This window comes from Phasianus colchicus, chromosome 1 (assembly GCF_987193195.1).
Source record: "Phasianus colchicus chromosome 1, bPhaCol1.hap1.1, whole genome shotgun sequence".
Taxonomy (NCBI): Eukaryota; Metazoa; Chordata; class Aves; order Galliformes; family Phasianidae; genus Phasianus; species Phasianus colchicus.
This window is the reverse complement of record NC_143436.1, coordinates 82,268,801-82,287,765: the sequence shown is the minus strand read 5'-3', so window position 1 is coordinate 82,287,765 and position 18,965 is coordinate 82,268,801. Positions and strand designations below refer to the sequence as shown.

The 18,965-nt window shown below is 42.9% G+C and overlaps 1 protein-coding gene across 3 annotated transcripts in view; it reads right to left on the bottom strand.

The window, feature by feature from the left end:
• The window catches only part of GSK3B (glycogen synthase kinase 3 beta), a 143,923-nt gene that overhangs the window by 7,997 nt on the left and 116,961 nt on the right, over positions 1–18,965 (bottom strand). For 2 of the 3 annotated variants that reach the window (XM_031613116.2, XM_090150232.1), the window contains exons 9-10: positions 8,862–9,048; positions 3,604–3,702 (exon numbers count right to left, since the gene is read on the bottom strand). In XM_031613116.2, the coding sequence (XP_031468976.1) occupies positions 3,604–3,702; positions 8,862–9,048 (286 nt within the window). Of the gene's footprint in view, positions 1–3,603; positions 3,703–8,861; positions 9,049–12,947; positions 12,987–18,965 lie in introns of all 3 variants that reach the window. The other variant, XM_090150235.1, reaches the window with a different exon arrangement.

Below are 18,965 nucleotides of genomic sequence, written 5' to 3'. Positions count from 1 at the left end.
CTTGAGGTTAGGGCATGCTCTGCTGTGAATCACCCACCTGACACCTCTGTGCATGGCAAAGAAACCACAGCAGGGTTGAAGTGTCAGCCACTTCTGAATTTCTTATAAACAGAGGAGAAAAAGTCATCTCTCATCAATATATTCTCTGCCAGTTCAGCTGCAGCCTTTGAGGAATACCTCTACTTTCTCAGAAGGTACGTGGTGCTCCCTAGAAACCTCCCAGAAAGGAAAGATTGGGTTGCAGTTCAAAGACAGAGCCACCAACTCAGTCTGAAAAAAGCCATCAACACTAATGACAGCATTAGCTGGCTGGATTTGGGCACCGACAGACAGCACTGCTCTTCTACAAAGAGAGAAACAGAAGTGCAAACAGTCCAGGAGTCCACACAGGGCAACAGAGGAGAGGAGTGGAAGGATGAGAAGGGCTCATTTTTTCCTGCAGTGTCCACTGACAGAGAAATGCTGGGCTCAGTGCAAAACTGGTAAGACTGACATGGACAAACTGCTCTCCTGTAGCTGCCGCGGATGTATGAAAACTGCCTGGCCCTTTTCTGCCTAAGGAAGTAGGGCTGTACAAAATTCTTTCAATGGAAATATCAGACTTGCACTAAATCTTATTTCACTGGAGTACTGTGGCCTTTTCAACTACCCAACACTGGCAGGTGACACTAGCTCTAATCTGTTTTGTTGCTGAAAGTTCAGGCACACCATCTCGTTTGGGATTACACAGGATCAGCACAGCAGGATGCCTAAGACAACAACCCCAGCATCCCAGCTGGCACAGCTCCCTGCAGATGGCAATTACACCCTTCCCATCCTAGCACTGCTAACAGAGAGGTAACTGCTGCTGCTGGCTAAGCCGGGAAGAAAAATGAAGTCAGACAAACAGGTAAACTGCTCAGCTTCACTGCATGGCTGTGAACTGTCCTCCTCCGGACTGATCAAGTCAGCATCCACATGTACAAAGCTGTACTAGCCTTTTTATCAATCATCAGTGTGATTCACAGAAAGCCAGCACACCATTTCCAGCAGGACCAATCACTTTCAACTTCTTATTCCTTTTTGTGCCACAGAAGTCAAGGGGGATTTCTCAAACTTCATGCGAGTTTGCCAGTGCCAGAGCAGCAAGGCTTCATGCTCCCATAGCAAAACAGGGTTCCATCAGTACAGGGAGCCTGGCTTTACGCCTTGAGAGGAAATTTGCAACCAAAGTTGCACCAAAAGTTACCTCAAATTCCCCTGCACTTCACATCATGATCCCAAAGTTGCTGTTGCACTGGGCTACTGAAATCACTACTCTGCATCTATCAGTTAATGAACACTATTTTGGATAACTTGTAATAATATAAATGTGTGCAATATAAAGCAGTGCTTTGCACCTTATGAAAAAATTGAAACTCGTGTCACAGTCTCTGCTACATAGCAGCTATGAAAACGACTGCGAGCAGGTAAGAGCAGCCCAGGATGTTCACTCCATTTCAGTGCCTGAATACCTATAAGCAGCTATGTTGGACACAGCACCGGACACAAGAACTTCAGTATCAATTCTTCTTGCTGACAGGAGACAAACTATTAACGTGGATTGCAGTTACATATAACTTGGTTTGTTCTCTTCTGCTCAAAACTGCTTCTGAACTTGCACTGTTTTTTCACAGTTCCACATTTTGCAGAAGAGCCTCCAGCCTGTCAGGCTGCCCTGGGTCAGGTAGGAGAGGTGCTCCAATGCTGCTTTAGCAGCTACCAATATGCAGGGGGAGGGGAAAAGGGACTCTTAATTTAAAAACTTTTTGCTCAGTGAGGCATCAGCATGCAAAGCAAAACAGATAAACACCATCTCATATAGGACTGAATCTTAAAATCGTAATTCTGTTGAAATTCCCAGGGCCTGCTGAGAACCCCACGTGGGCATGGAACTTCAAAACAGCTGTGCAGCAGAAACACAACACTACAAGTTGCTCAATCCTTAATTAATTTCACAGTCTCTTTCCAAGTTGCAAGGTTATTTTCTAGTGAACTAAGAGTAGGATGTCCTGTCCCAACTCTGAGTACTGCTTGTGAACAGGAGGCTTGCACATGTTGACATCAATAAGATGGGTGTTTTTTTTTTTTCTTTTCTTTTAGTATACTTCACATTTAGGACACTTCTAGGATTCAGCCTAATGCATTTTTCCCCTTCTGTGTACTGGAGTGGAAGTACTGGGTGAAAACAGTTTTTCTTAACCCAGTTCACTCCACAAGACTGCTGCATCTTAGCAGAGAGCTACTAAAAAAGGCATTAAAATGACATTAAGTGAAAGGATTTTTCAGAAGGATGTTAAAGTCAAATTCCCTGTCTGTATTTTGTAGTTCTTCTATCACTTTATTACTACTTTATCTGTTTTTTCCTCACTCATCGAGCAACAGATGCACACAGAAGGGAAACAGAGAACATGACTATTTGCAAAATACTGCAAAGTGTATGGAACATAGTAAATTTTAGAAGAGCAAATTTGCTTTCTCCTAAGTTCAAAGCACATAAATTATACAGGCTCTATCTTTTACAAACTGATACCACGTTTTCAGAGAGAAGCCTGATCTTCCAACTCAGTTGCAGTTGTCTAAAAGAGACCATGAAAATGCTTTCTGTATGGCAGTGGCTGGATCAAGCGCATCAAAATTGAAGTAATTGGAACATCAACTTTCAGACATTTTCCTTCACAACTGAGTAAGCACCCTGCACCTCAAAAGCGGGTCCCTGCCCTTCTCAAATGGGCCTGGCACGCTCAAGAGACACACATGCAAGCACACCCATCTTGCAGCCTGCCTCGGGTTGCACAAGCGCAGTGAGTTTGCCTGCTGGCATGCTGACTCAGGGCTGACGCAGTGCCACGTGTGAATCACCACTGCCACATCCGGCAGCACCTGGGATTTGCTTTGGGAGTCTCCCAACTGATATTACTCAGCCTTTCAGGTTTTGTTGGAAACATAATACAAACTGGAGTGGCTACAGACCAACAGTGAACTTTTAAAGGGTTTCTGACAGAAACGTGAGAGTGAGACAGAACAAAGAAAGTTGCTCAGAGCTGGCCAAAACTCAAAGTGCTCAAAGATAACATAAGCAAACTCAGTAAGAAGCAACAGCAGCTACAGAGAAGAGGCAGTGAGCAAGGTGACCCAACTCCCTGACTTTTGTAAGCTTCTGCCTTTCCCAATGGGGAAAATCCTCTCCATCCATGCTCTGCAGAGGCCACGTCCTTTAAGCTAGCCACTCCTTCTCCTAGGCATCGTGCTCAAAGCCAGTATTAACTTTGGAGAGGCCGAAAGCTCACAGTTCAGGTGCAAAACAATCCAAAATAAAATAAAAGTGTGTAAAAAAAAAAGTAAAAACCAGTGGAAATAACTATTCTTTCATAGTGAAAGTCTGGGCAAGAGGCATCAACAAACGTATCGGTGGCCCAGGTTAGGATGTGGGTTAGCGACCACAGCTAGCATCCAGGTGACCATGAGCAGAGACCGAGCAGAAGGCAGGGCTGGAGAAGCCTGTCCTTCCCTTCCTGCTCACCCTGGGCCTCCACAGAGGATGGTGCCATGGAGCAGGGGAGGCAGGCGGGCGCGTGTTCTCACCTGAGGCTGCTGTAGCGTTTGTAGGGGTTGAAGCAGCTGCTTGGTTCCGAGCATGAGCAGGGATGAGGATCGAAGCCAGAGATGGGTTACTTGACAGTTCTGGAGGGGAGGTGGAACAAACAGAGTTAGCTTGTCATTCAGAAAGAGCCCCGCATGCAGCGCAGCTCATTGGGTTGTCCCGTAACGGGTAAGCTGGGGGCAAATGTGTGCCCTTCACAGCCAAAGGCCACACTACACTTCTCCTCTTGGCTGACCAGCAGTGGGAAACCACAGCAATATTCAACATGGCCATCCCTGTAGCAAAGCTGACAGGACTACAAGCGCGGTACGGGTGTCAGGGAATTATTTTCTAGAGAAAGACAGTGGCTTGTGAGTTAGCAAACAACTGGTCAAGCTTGTTGCTTATCAAAAGCCTGATGATGTACTGCCTTTTGAGAACTGGAAGGATTCCCTTCACAAACCCACTTGCAATCAGTCTGAATACTGATAGCAGTCATGCTGCTTGGGGCACTGGCTCAGCAACAAGCAGCTGTCACAGTGGCTCCAAGAGCTCCAGGGGTTCAGTTCTTTGGCTCGCACAAGCTTCATTTCCCAAGGACCTGGGAACCCAAGACCCAATCTTAAGGCAGTCTCTTTGAGCACGGTCAAGAAGAGGTGGCGTGTCCTCTAAAAGTACAGGGACAGGCAAAGGGAATGGGTTTGCTGGGTAATTTAAATAGACAACAAAATGACACGGCCATTAACCAAGGAAAAAACAACCATGGCTTTTAGGCTCCAGATCTAATATAGCTTCAGTGTGTATCAGAACGAGAAATAGGTATCTTAAAACCACTGCTGTGGGAGGGTGAAGGGCAACACGCTGCCAACAACTGACAATCTTCTGACAGCCTCCCAAGAATACCAAATGCCTCACAGAAGGTGGTATGGAGCCAAGACAAGACAGGTCCTGTCTGCCTCAGCATCAGGAGTGACTGTCTCTTGAGAAAGCAACATCCGGTGGGAAGAATGTGAACAGTCACCTCATACAAGGATGACATGACTTTTGTACGCAGTCTTACATTAATGGAGTTTGTTTTTAAGAGACTATTTCTCTTAACACAAGCTTTAAATTTAGAGCCTAAACAGACTAGTGGTCTATTTGATGATTTTTTCTCCTTTAAGTTCATTTTCTGTTAGGAAGGGAAGATGCAGACAACTCTCACTTGTTCATAAGCCTCTTATTAGTGCATATTTTGATACTGTATTTAAGCACTTAAGAATTCAAGTTCCAGTCTGAAACCAAACAGAAATTGCTACATTACCTGCAACCTATCAAATCTATTCACTATAACATTACATTCTGGACCTGGTCTTTCCATAAAGCTTCAATAATCAAACCATTTGTATAAATACAAATCCTCAAACTCATATGGGAATAATGAGAATTCATTATTTATAATATCATTCAGAATTCATAAGCCTCCTTTTTATGAAAAAATAAACTGAAGAAACACGAATCTTCCAGAATCAAAGCTGAACAGAGGTGATAAACCTATACTTTAATCCTATACTGGCTATAGCTGCTCTGGGGAAGAAAATCTTGCTACTTTAATATCTTCTCCAAAGCTGTTTCTCAAATCTGTTATTACAGGGAATCTGCCATTCTCTTCATTATTTTTAAAGTTTCTGTTACCCACACACTCTTCCCTGTTCATCACTGGCAGTAGTAAGGGACTGCTACCCAAACGGAAACAGTGACAAAATGTCAAGGAAACTGAATGACATTTGCTACCTTTCGGTGCTAAGCAGTGCCTCAAGGATGCAACTATCCTCTGACAGCATCTCCATAGCCAGAATCCTAGGGCCAAAGAGCCAGCTGACCCAGCACAAAAATACTGCTGCAATGGCACTTCTGACCCAGGATGATTCCTCCCATACTTTCTTGTAGTACTGCCAGAACGTCCTTTCACAGCACTAGCTATGGTAAGCACACTACTTTTTTTTTGTTGTTGTTGCACAAGTGTTTCTCTGAAGCTATCTCAAAGAATGTGCAGAGACTACAGGGCTGATACTGCTCACTTCTACAAAAACCTCATGCTGTCTTAACTGGTATGAAGTTTCTTAAGTTCAGCATGCTTCAAGTGTCTAGGTACTTCACTTAGAGGAGAAGTGTGCCAATTTAGACAACAAACAATCAAAGCAAATTGAACTTGCTGGCTGAAGTTTAACAATAGCTTTGCTTCAGAATTTGAATTTTTGTTCTGCTGTATCTTTGTGCCTGTCATATCTGTGAGAATGAGGCATGTCAACGCAGAACAAAAGGTCTGAGCTGTGGTTCTGACAGCCTGTTCTCAGCAACTTCCATCACAATCTATGGACAAGCTCTGGAATTGTAGCATGCTTATCTAAACCAAACTTGCAGTTCAGGGTTGCAGTAATTGCAGCACTACTGGTTGAAAGAAGGTATTGTGATCAAGGCAATGCAGGTAAAGATTTCAATATCATTACGTGAACAGAGCAGTGATACCAAATAATTTATGAGAGCCAATTCTGGTTCACATCAGCTGGGGAAAACACCTCTCCTTCTCCTGATCAAATTTTGATACCTACAGCCACTCTACATCTCCAATAAGGAACTAGAATAAAAATATCCAGTTTTACCAGAACACCAGGTTATCTTCATTCCCCAAACACAATAAAATGCTTCGCACTGGGAAATAATGATACTGAGAGCACTGAGATATTTAATATTTCAGTGCTCCAAGAATGCCTGGGAGAAACTAGTTTTGTACCATTTACTTGGTCACAGTAATAAACTTCTTGTGTAACAAGTTTATGTATCAGTTTCTCTTCAGAGCAGAAGAGTGCTGGAATCAATACAGTTTCATACTCCTCTATGTACCTCATCACTGAGCATACCCTAAACTGAAAAATCGTTTCTAGGTGGCACTCAAATGGTCACACTAAGAATTTCTGAACACACTGAGACAGTGTGGATGGATGGAAATAAAGTCTTTTTAAAAAAAAAAATATTTTATTTTTTAAGAAAAAATAAAAACCCTTTTTGTAATTAAGGTCACAAGTCTTTTTTTTTTTTTATTAAAAAAACTCCAGGCGTAAAAGTGCTTGTCATCAAGTAGCAATGACAGCCACTTCTAAGTGCTGAATCATAGCAGTCTTCAATGGGTAACTAATATGGACAGATAGTAACATTTGTGACCCAGCAGAATCACTGAGATGCTGTAAGAAATTTAGTAAATGGTAGTCATTTTACAGGTTGTTTGAAAATTCATCTTCTAAGAGATAAAAAAAAAAAAAAAGCTTTCAGCTTTTTGCCTTGCAGGTCTAGGAGCCACTGAACTGCAGCACAGGCTACTGCAGATGCTTCCCTGGGCATGATAATTTTTTAAGTCCTAATTAGCATATATCATTTGTTTTTATACTAAGAAAAATGTAGAGCCAAGGCAGGAAGATAAAGCTCTGTTAACAGCTCCATCTCTACAGTAGGCACATACGTGCCCCAGAACCACTGCTGGCAGCCAAAGACCACACTCTTTATCTGCCATATACACTCCATGTTTTTTTCTAGCCCACTGCCTAGATCAGCAGATTTGGTATGACGCCTAGGTTCTTTCTGAAAATCAACTCAGTACAGTAATGATCAGATCTATATTGTTATTTCTAAGAGCTTTGTTTTCAAGCCTTCTCCACCTCCTACTCAATGGGTTTCAGTCAACTGGCCATAGCCAAATAAAACACTTCCTTTAAAATTTAATATTGTCTGTTGAAAACAAATGTCATAGAAAACAAAAGGATACCTTTCACTACTTTCAGAATTTATGTCAGAGATGACATAAGTTATCAGCATATTTGATTTCCAAAGTCCTGATCTGTTTCCCAGATGTGATTTCTGCTTTGGATTAGTCACTCCGATGGGGCCATCGTGCAGTCCAGCTAAAGACTGATGATAACACAGTGCCACAGGAGCAGCAGAAGCTGTGTATCCTCAGGTCATAATCAGTACCGCTGCTAGAAAGGACCTATTACTGCATAATTATTAATGAAGGTATTAAAATCACTGAGATAAGCTATTTACTTATTCTTAAAAATCTGGTTTTGTTTTTTTGTCGGTTTTTTTTTTTGGCTTGTGACATGCAATACATCTCATTTGGGAACGTATTAATGACCAATTTCTCTCCTGCATTCTCCTTCTAGATGCTAACACTGGCACCTGCCAGAGACAGAAAACTGCTTTTTTTTTGAATCTTAAGGATTTCTTTTCCCAGGAAGCAATTTTTCCTGTCACTCCCAAGAGTCACAGTGAGAGCACATCAGCTCTCTAGGATGGCAAAGGAGAAGTTTACTTGAGGATTAAATTACTCAGCAGTTTCCACACTGCCTAGGGGAAACCAGGGACAAATTCCCATCACATGTATTTATTTTTTCTCTAAGGATTTTTAGAGTACTCACTACATGTCTTTTTTTAAACCCTTGCATTCATGTACTAGATTTACCTTCCACAAGGCAGCCATTCAAAACAAGTTCATGCTCGGGCACATTTCGGCAGATGGACATCACATGCACTGAAGGATTTGAAAAACTACACTGATGCTAACTGAGCCAAAAGGTATTTTAGATTTCCAGCAGAAAATGCACACTGATCTATTTTTGCTCCAAGGGTAAAAACTTGCAGCTAGTCAGTTAACATTAAAATGAAGTGCTGCAACATTAATTACTAGGATATTTGTATGCCATATTTCTTATGTTCCCTGTCTTGGAAGACAAAACTGTTCTACGGAGGCATCAGTTTTATATTTGTGAGGAAAATACACATAAATGCTCTTAAAATTTGATACTGGTCTGGGTTCAAATAAAAAAGCTTGCTGTCTGTCGTTTTTATTGTTTCGGATTTACTGAGTCAATACGATGCCAGATAAACTCTACAGTACATAAAACCTGGACAGTGAGATTTCTGCATTTATCTCACATCCAAAACCAACACAGGCAGCAACACTACAAACTTCCCTGCCAAACTTAATATCCACTGCTCCTCAACATGGCATTGCAGGCATGAAGGAGTAGGAACATCTCCAAAAGGAAAAACCAATCTCCATGGCCACTGAGTACAGTATTCCACACACATACATCAGCTAGACTGCAGACACTAAACTGCAAATGTAAACCTTTTGCTTTTTAACTTTTGAGAGTGTGGTGTGCATCACGGCAAACATTTATCCCAGCGCTCCCCAAAGCGGAGATCCTCAACGCCTGCAGGCTACCTTGAGTGGTGAAATTGAAGAGTGCAGGTTTCTCTCGCCCGTTTGGTAACTTGACATTTGGGTCCCGTAGTTCATCGAAGAAAGAGTGTGCACAGGCCTCCAGGGGAGTCAGGCGGGCAGTGGGGGTATACTCCAGCAGACGGCTACATAGCGCAATTGCTTCTGGTGGAGTGCGGGGCCGGAAGACCTGCAAAAAAAACAAGCAAGGAGAAACAAGTTGTCTGAGTATGTTCTTTCTCTTTGCTGAGCAGCAGCAAGCCAGAGCAATTAAACCTCTCGTTGCCCAACGCACTGGAACGAACTTGTGTTTGTAGTAATCAACGTCCTCCAGCAAGGATAGGAAAATCCAGTTCCTGGGGTTGAGAAAGGGTTAATTGCCAAGCTCTGCACTCAGTGAAGGAGCAATGCCAGCAAGAGACTTCATGGGAGCGCACTCAGAGAAACAACTCCAAGAATGAAGGGGGAACTCATTCAAAAGTCATGACAAAAACACACAGGTGCTACCAGCCATGCACATGGGGTGGAGTGAAGGTGGGGAGAAAGGGTTCAAATGAGCAGGATTCACCGAATGCAAAAATTGAATAGGGCCCCACTGTTTTTTTTCTTTTCATTTTTATTTTTTGCTAGTGAATGAAATCTTACTAACATGGACTTTTGCAGGCAGTAGGTCAGATTGTTGCTATGGAGGCTGCTGTTCAACTTTGGAGAACAACAAGGGAAGCGAGGGTGGGGTGCAGGAAATGTCTAGCTCTAACTTGCAGGTTTCTCCTTCCTTAACCTTATTCTGGCAAGTCATTCCTGTAATGGGATAACTCCTGCACATCTGGTATTTCTAAGGCTGACAGCTGTGTCAAGAAAACCAACTATTCTGTTCTAAAAGACTTTTACCTGGGCTGATGACAGCACAGAGCTCACAGCAGCTCCTCACTGCAGCTTGGTGTTAAAACTCCAGGAATAGCTATACACACACCCAACATGCTCCCATCCTCCTCTCTTCTTATATAACAAGCAAAATAGAAAGTTATCATGTACGTGATCTGGATGACCTCTCACTACGTTGACCCTCACTATGAAGTCAGAAAAGGAAGGCAAGAGACCAGTATGGCTGAACAGGACCTGCTGGTCAAACTGGAAACCAAGAAGAAAATGCACAAGCAGTGGAAACAGGGACGAGTACTCTGTGGGAAAAGTACAAGGAAGCTGTAAGGCCACGTAGGGATAGGGTAAGGAAAGCCAAGGCCCAACATGAATGAAACTTGGCAAGGGGTGCCAAGAAGAACAAGAAAGCCACCTACAGGTACCTTAATCACAAAAGTCCAAGAGTGACACAGGCAAGCTGGTAACAATGGACAAGGAGAAGGCTGAGTCACTCAACAACTTCCTTGCCTTGGTCTTCTCTGATAACTGCCTGTCACACAGCCCTCAAACAATTGGTTTGGAAGGAGAAGATTGGGGAAACAATGCCCCTCCTGTTGTGAGCAAAGACCAGGTTTGTGACCACCTGAGGAACCTGAACATCCACAAGTCTGTGGGTCCTGATGAGATGCAAGTCCTGAGGGAACTGGCTCATGTAGTCGCCGAGCCACTCTCAATAGTATTGAAAAATCATGGCATTCAAGAGAAGTCCCTGATGACTGGAAAAAAGGCAACATCATACCCATTTTTAAGAAGGGTAAAAAGGATGATGACCCAGAGAACTACCAATCTGTTGGTCTCACCTCTGTGCCAGGAAAAATCACGGAGGAGATCTTCCTAGAAGCTCTGCTAAGGAGCACGGAAGACAAGGAGCTGATACAGGAGAACCAGCATGGTTCTCCAAGGGCAAATCCTGTTTGACCGACCTACCTGTCATCAATGATAGTGTCACTGCATCAGTAGACAAAGGAAGAGCCACTGATGTCATCTATCTGGACTTCAGTAAGACCTCTGATATGATACCCCACAACATCCTTCTCCTCAAATTGGACAGATATGGATTTGATGAGTGGACTGTTTGATGGATGAAGAATTGGATACAAGATTGAACCCAGAGAGTGATTGTCAATGGCACAGTGTCTGGATGGAGATCAATGACGAGCAAGGTTACCCAGGGGTCAGCACTGGAACAGATACTCTCCAAGATCTTCATCAATGACACTGACAGTGGGGTCGAGTGCATCTTCAGTGTTTGCAGATGACACCAAGCTGTGAGGCACAGCTGACATGTTCAAGGGATGGGATACCATCCAGAGGGACCTACACAGGCTCGAGTGGTAGGCCCAGGAGAACTAAGGCTGAACAAAGCCAAGTGCAAGATCTCGCACCTGGGTCAAGAAAACCTCCACTGGGTCAAGGAAAACCTCCCACAAGCTGGGGATGAAAGGATGGAGCACAGCCCTGCCATAAAGGACTTGGGGGTACTGGTGGATGGCAGCTGGACACAAGCTGGACACAAGCCCTTGCAGCCGAGAAAACCAACTGGATCCTGGGCTGCATCAAAGGAAACGCAGTCAGCAGGGTGAGGGAAGTGATCCTGCCCCTCTGCTCTGTGCTGGTGAGACCTCACTTGGAGTACTGCATCCAGGTGTGGAGTCCTCAGTACAGGAAATACACAGACCTGCTGGAGCGTGTCCGGAGGAGAGTCACAAAAATAATCCAAGGAATGGAACACCTTCCCTACAAGAATAGGCTGAGAGAGCTGAGGCTGTTCAGCTTGGAGGAGAGAAGGCTCTAAGGTGACCTGGTAGTGGCATTTCAGTATCTAAAGGGGAACTACAAGAAAGAAGGGGACAGACTCTTTAGCAGGATCTTTCAAAGGACAAGGGGAAATTAAAGAGAGTAGATTTAGGTTGGATATAAGGAAAAAGTCTTTTACAGTGAGGCACTGGAACAGGCCCAGAGATGTGGTGAAAGTCCCATCCCTGGAGATATTCAAGGATGGGCTGGATCAGGCTTCTGAGAACCCTGATCTAGCTGTGGTGTCCCTGTTCATTGAAGGGGAGTTGGACTAGATGACCTTTAAAAGTCTCTTCCAACTCTGAAGATTCTATGATTCTATGTTTCAGGTGATGCACAGGCTGCAGAAAAGGCAAGGGGTGAGTGATAAGTTCTGATGCCAGCAGTTCTGATAAAAGCTGAGCTCTTATCATGCTCCTGCACCACTGCAAGTAAACACACATCATGCAGCACTAGGAGAAATTAATCGGTGCATGACATGCTAACTGTCTGTAGTTAGGAACTTGCACAGGCACTCCCTGGGCAGGCTGTAAGCCAAAGAGCGTGCTCTGGTGAATGGGAATTGGACACAAATCCACCAGGGTGCTGAAGAGCATTCGTGTGAGTTCCACACATGCTGTGCTAGCTCCTGCGGCTGGGACTCATGGAGTCAAAGTAACTTCTGTTTGTTTACCCTGTGGTAAACAGTGTAAATAAGCATGTCTTGAGGTAAAACCACTGAAGTGAAGTCTTCTGATATTTACTGAGAGGTCTCGCTCTTGTATCTTCTTACTGGTGTTTTAACAGGCATGATCTACCACAGCTTGAAACTGAAATACTTCATATTCAGCTGTGTTTTTCCCTGAGGACAGCTCACTTATCAGCTACCATACAAATTTAAAAAAATACATCATTTTGTTTTTTCTTTAGGAAAAGATGGCAAGTCCCTATCTGGAGCACATCAGCAGGCAAGCTGAGTGACAGACCTGCCGTCTGTAAGAGGAGTTGCCTGGTCTGTCTAACTCTTAAGCTCTTCATTTCGGCAGTGAAACCCTTGCAGCCTCTTCCTAAACTCAGCCTGCCCCTGAATGAGCACCCAGGCGTCCAGGGCAGGCAATGCCTGAGGGCCTCCCTAGCTTTTCCAGAACCAGGGAGGGGAAAACCCAAATTACTTCTGAGTCCTCATTTAGCTTCCCCATGCGCAAAGTTGTGATTAACACGTGGAATGAGCTGCACGTCTAAGCCTATTTCCTCTTCACTTCCTTGCAGTAAAAAACGTTTGCCTGTCTGCTGCTTCAGGGATGCTCGCTCAACTCAAACACCCTTTCTAGCATTCCTCTCCTTTTTTCAAGGCTAGGCCTAGTAATTTGAAAAAATTGTTTCAGTACATACCCGTACTCCTGAGGTGAAATGTCCTGTTCCTGACGAGTCCTAAAGATAATGCAGTGAAATAATCCAAACAGGGGGAGTCAATCCAAATGAGAATAGTTCAGCAAGGAAAAATATATCCAATATTATAAGAAATCCATGGTGTGGGAGACATAGAAAAGGTTTATACAATTAGAAACTTTAAACATCAGTCTCCATAGCAGCAAGTCCAACTTCACCACAGTGTATGCCAAAAAATTGATTGTGCAATGGTGAGGCATAGTATAGAAACATTATTCTATTAAATTTATGTTCCAATGCCAGTGCATTTACTAAAAAAATAAAATAAAAAAAAAATTGAAATCAAAACTCGAACTAAAAGGGTAATTGAAATTCTCATCATAAAGAATTTTCAGTCTTTGGTCCTGGGTATAAATGTCCACAGACAATGGGTCCGAATTAGTTTGTCTCCAGAAGTGCATCCCACTTGTAAATCTGTCCCAGAGACACAATGCAAACTTTATTTTTCTGAAAAAAAGCCAAACCCCTAGCAATTTATAATTGGTGCTGAAAAGAAAATAAAAATCTGGGCTCTGTCCTTCCAATTTGGATGCTTTCAATTTGTGTGAGCTATGGGTGCCTCAGGCCGCCGCGGATTATTCTCCATTTTGGATTGACTTCCCCCACCACTGGAGTTTGCTGATGTGATCTCTTTAGGATTCTTCAGGAACTGGAGATACCACCTCAGGAGTGCGGGTATGGACTGAATTTCGTTCTACTACGGGTCTTTCCCCCTCATATCGTCGCACCCATTGATTAAGAAATTTTCCCTCAATTTGTTTCCCCCTCTCCTTTGGACTAACACGCTAAAGCTAAAAGCAACCCCCCCCTGCATCTTCCAGCTCTTCTGATCCCACGCAGCCCCACCGGGAAGGCTGACAAATTCACCCACTGAGAACTACACTCGCGTGGAGCCGGGGACGGTCACTGCTAGGCAGGGGGTGGAGGGCAGGGCTCCCTGCTAGCTGTGAGCCCCCTGGCTGTGGGGTGCAGCCAGAGCTTCGGGTCTGGGTAGTTCTCAGTGAGGGAATGGAGGTAGCAAATAATCCGCGGATTATTTTTTTAGTCTGCGGACTAAAATTTAGTGCACGGACTAAAATCCGGCCCTTCGGAGCAAAGTCTGTCTCAGTTTAAGGTACATCTGGGTGAAAGCAAAAGAAATAAGAAATAATAAAGGAAATAAAAAGGAGAAAAGGAAAGAAAAAAAAAAAAAAAGGAAAAAAAGCTAAGTGCACAAAGTAAAGTGTTTGGGCAAACTACCATTTAGTATGCAGACTAAATATGGCCGGGCAAAATGCACAGCAAGTCCACAAACAAAACCAAAAATAAAACACTGACAGGAACTTTTAAAGCAATCAGATACTACCCCACCGGCGCAGCAATTCATTTTTCTAAAATGAAACAAGACCTTTGGTAAGGCTATTTGTCCACAGGCGGGACCGAAGGCTCAAGTTTTCATTTTAAAAAATGAACCTGTTTTGGAGATAAACAAATGCAAAAAAAAAAAAAAAAAAAAGGCTTTACATACAATATTCTTCAAGGAAAATTTGCACTTGCATAACTCAAAACCTCTTAGTTTCTGCAAAGCAATGAATTTCAGGCTGAGACCCAAGTCACTGGCTCTTTTTGGATGAGTTACAAAATCTCTGCATGGTCATGTAAAATGGAAATGCTGACTCATCCAAAACCACAGCTTTTGGTGTTTTTGTTTTGTTTGTTTTCCTTTAGATTCCAATAGATCTATACCCCACCAAAAAGCTGAGGGACCAGTGCAAGTTCGTTCTGTGTTCAGGCATGCTGTTGATGCTCAAATGCCCATGACTGCAGGCAGTGAGGCCAAGCAATTGCCTATTTCCTTCCTGCGTTATGCTGCTTTCGGTGTGATCTCTCTCATGCAGTTCCCCTCCATTTTTCAGGAATCACCACCATCTCTGATACTGCAAAATGACTGTCAGGCCTAAATGCCCCAGGTGCACTACTGGGCTTTCAACCCCAAATGACATCAATTTAGAAGAAGCCTTTGTGCGCTGGCAGAGCGAGTCACATACACTCTCTCTGATTTGAAATGCTTCCTACCAGGGTAGTAGAGTTCATATTCTTTCTGGATTTCTATTTTCTTTTTTTTTTTTTTTATCCTCGACACAGACACTGCAAGAAAAATGATGGCAAGCATAGGATGCTCTATTTCACTGCACTTGCATCAGCATTCAGCCCTCAAATGAAACCCCAGAAGGCAAGAGTTGAGCATTGTTTCAGCAGAATGCCTGGTCTGACTTTCAGCTCATTGACTTGCCATGCACAACATGGAGCTTCGTCGCCTTGGTCTAATTACGCATCCAAGCTCCACAATGTTACAGCAAGGTGCTCTTCCAGCCAGCGTGTATTAAAAGACATTGCTCCTGCCATCAACCGCCGTGTGTTTTGCATGCAGATCGCGAGTCCTACCAGTGTGCTGTGCTCCAAAGAGAGCAGAGGCTTATTAACATGACATCTGTTGCTAACGCATCAAGCTGGTGACACTGCAGTTAGAAATTTCCCTGCCAGCTCCGGAGCCCTGTGTGTTTTGCCAAGAACCACCCACAGCCCCGCTGCAGGCCGACAGCCTGCGTACATCCCTCTTGCTCCGCAAGCACATTTAGATGGCACATGCCCCAGGCTGGGGAGGAGGGGATAGAGCCTCTCTGAAAACACTTCAGTATTAAGAAGCAGGGAAAGCTCTTCCTGCTTGCAAGCCATCAAAGCTGTCAGATGTAGGCCACGACCCCTCAAGTCGATTTGTTTGAAATGCAATCACACGATACCATCAGTATAGCTTCACGACACAAAGCAGTATTTCAGTCACGCACGTGAAACATAATAAGCTTTATGAAAAACATAATGTTCATAAACATAGAAGGAAAAGGAGGAGACGTGAAGAAGCAGCAATTTCTGGATTGAGCTTCACCCGAACACAAGGAAACAGAAAGCTAATGCTCAACTCCTGCTCTGAGAGGATCAGTCTTGTTCCAAGAGACTGAGAATTTCAAAAGGGGATTTCTGAAATACATCAGTTTTCTATTTTTGAAGTGCGTAGAACTCACATGATGCAAATGAAGATTAAAAGAAGTCCACCTTCTCTGATCGAATCCCTGTGCATTTTTTCTCAAAAGCCTCTCAAAAATAGCTAACGCCTCAGTAGTCAAAAATCCCCATCTGATGGCACTTCCCCAGCCTGAGGAATGAAGACAGAAGGGTTAAGTGGCTTACAAATGAGCCGACACTGAACTGGGAACAGAACCAGAAACCTGTCTGCAGAGCTCCTTCTTGATGAGACCACACACTCGTTATTGGGCTAATTCCATTGAGGTCCCTGCAAAACCAGCACCAAGCAGCCTTTATTAACCAGCACATGCTTGGCTTCTAGCAAGCTCTACAGGCGAGCAACACAGCCAAGCAGAACAAGCTCCCCTTCTCCTCAGACAGATCTCAAAAAAATCTGCCTCTGGAAATGATCCCAGCCTCAGCAGGACAGCCACAAGGAGCAGCTTCGGCAGACGTGTTGCAATAGGAGAGACAGCAGAACAGACACTACGTTGGAGAAGACCTGGTAAACTTAGCATTTGATTGCTATACTGCACTCAAGCAAATCATGTCTTAATATTAAAGAATGCTCGCTTATTTGTCATTATGCAGTACTTTCTTTACTGCATACAAATAAGGCTGTGAGGCAGGGCAATTTATCACCTACACAACCTGGCTTCTCTTCTCATGCATTAGATGGAGATAAGAGATTTACACTATCCAAAAATCCTTCGTTCCTACAAAGGGATTGGGAAAACATTAAGTTGACAGAGAAACTTGGCTTTCTCTTCTTTCTTTTAAGCTAGTCTCCTGCAGAGCTGTTTTCACTCTTTGCTTGGAAACTCATTACACATCAAGTAAAAAATAGAACTGTACTCTTCAAAAAGAACCAAGGTTTCACAATCAATCACCTCCAGATCATGCCGAAAAAGACAGTCCTGACCTTCTCCTGACCCTGCAAGTCTGCTCCATTCCCTTGTCCCGGTAAGTACAGTTGGGCCTGAATGAGCAGTCAGGTAAGAAAGCCAATCCAGATCTTGAATAATGTGCTTTTTCTTTCCTCTCCCAGGAGTTTTTTGCTACTACATAAACAAGAATGCAGAAGGAAGGCATCAAGAATATGCAAGAGGGAACTGGGAGGCAGACCCCGCTTCATGACAAACTTGAGCTAATTATGAAATTGCATCTAAAGAAATATTTAACCTCCATTCTACTTCTGTATCTCTACAAAAGATCAGGCTCCAAATTTGGAAGAGTTTGCCATTTTATTTCAAATGCAAGTTCACCAACGAAGACTTCTGACAGAAGAATTTCCATTTTCTTTTGTCATCAGTTATAATTAGGAGTGACAAAAGAAGCTATTTATCCTTTTTACTGCTTGGTATTCTTTCTTGAATCTACAATATGAGCAGTCACTTGGATGTATTACAAGCAAAACAATCTGCTTAAAAGCCAGACAAGAACCAGGAGAGCAGGAGTAGGACAGGATGAGGACATGAGGCTGAGTTGGGAGGGTGGAAAAAAACAGTCATGAGAGAGACCAGACTGCTTATGTCCCAGCCCCATGGTGAGCAGGAAGGTGACAGGACTGCCTGCTGCAAGTACGGCAACATTCAACAATTAAGGATCAGTGAGAAGAGTGATAAAATGCATATGAAGGCTATACACACAGACACACCCAACGCACACAATATTCAATCTAAAATATATGCTCAATACTTTATAGTTTTAGCAATATTATAGAATCATAGAATTGTTTGGGTTGGAAGGGACCTTTAAGATCATTTAGCTCTCTCTGCTATTGGCAGGGTCACATTCCACTAGGCCACGTTGCTCAAAACTTGCCAGAAATACCCAGAGAGCAGACCATCACAATAGGTACAACCAACAGAAGTCCTCCTCACAGAATTTCAGATGTAATTTATTTGTAATACGGAGTACATAGGATTGGAATCCTTTTAATTGCAATCCAAACATACTTCCGCAAAGCAGATAAATTTCCCTGAAATATTTTGAAACAATAGTGAGAAAGCTCTTGTGTAAAAGAGCCTACATGAGGGAGTGACTTTTTTCTCTAAACATTCTGATAAATAGCTGCCTAGAAGCTTTTTCACACAAAAAATAACTCTAACTGGTGAGTCCTCCGGTTATAACAAGATCACAAAAATAACAGCCTTCTAAATACAGTATCTTCAGTAATTCTTTAACCTAGATGACAAATGTTTGTGTTATTGAGATTGAAGCTTTGAAAATTGAAGTCCTGCTGGAACTATTTACAGCACTCTAGTTACACACATAACAAAAACCATTTGTCCTTTTCTGCTGATTAGACTACACTTCTGCAATGATAGTTCAGAAGTATTTTCCTAGTCAGTAATTTCAATTCTAAAATACAGAAACTCCAAGAGGATGGACACTTCCGTATTCAGTAGTCTTAATTCTTTAGTGATCTGCAGTCCTTCATCTTTTAGTGCTTTTGTTCTCTAATACCAAGTTATTAGAGGTCACTGCTATATCAGGCTGTAATTTATTAAGGTTTAATAAATGATGAGTGCGTATTTTATGAAGTTGTTAATGCATGGCTACTTGGATCAAAGGTCAGTAAGTTTATTTATAACAATGTTTTATAATGCTTTAAAACATTTCTTTTTTTTTTTTTTAACTGATATGACAAGTATCTGTCAAATAAACAACTCTTCAAGAGTACATGTAAACAGTGCCATAATGTGACGTAAGATCTTCTGCCTACATTCTTTTGGGTTTTCATTGGAGCCCTTTTTATAAGACACTTTTAGTGTGGAATTCTGCAGTTTTGGATTAAAAACTTGTACTGCTTGGCTGTTTTAAAAACTTAGTTAAAATGTTACACACTTGATAAATGTTGGCTTAAATTTTGTTATTTATTTCAGCACAGCTTTTGAT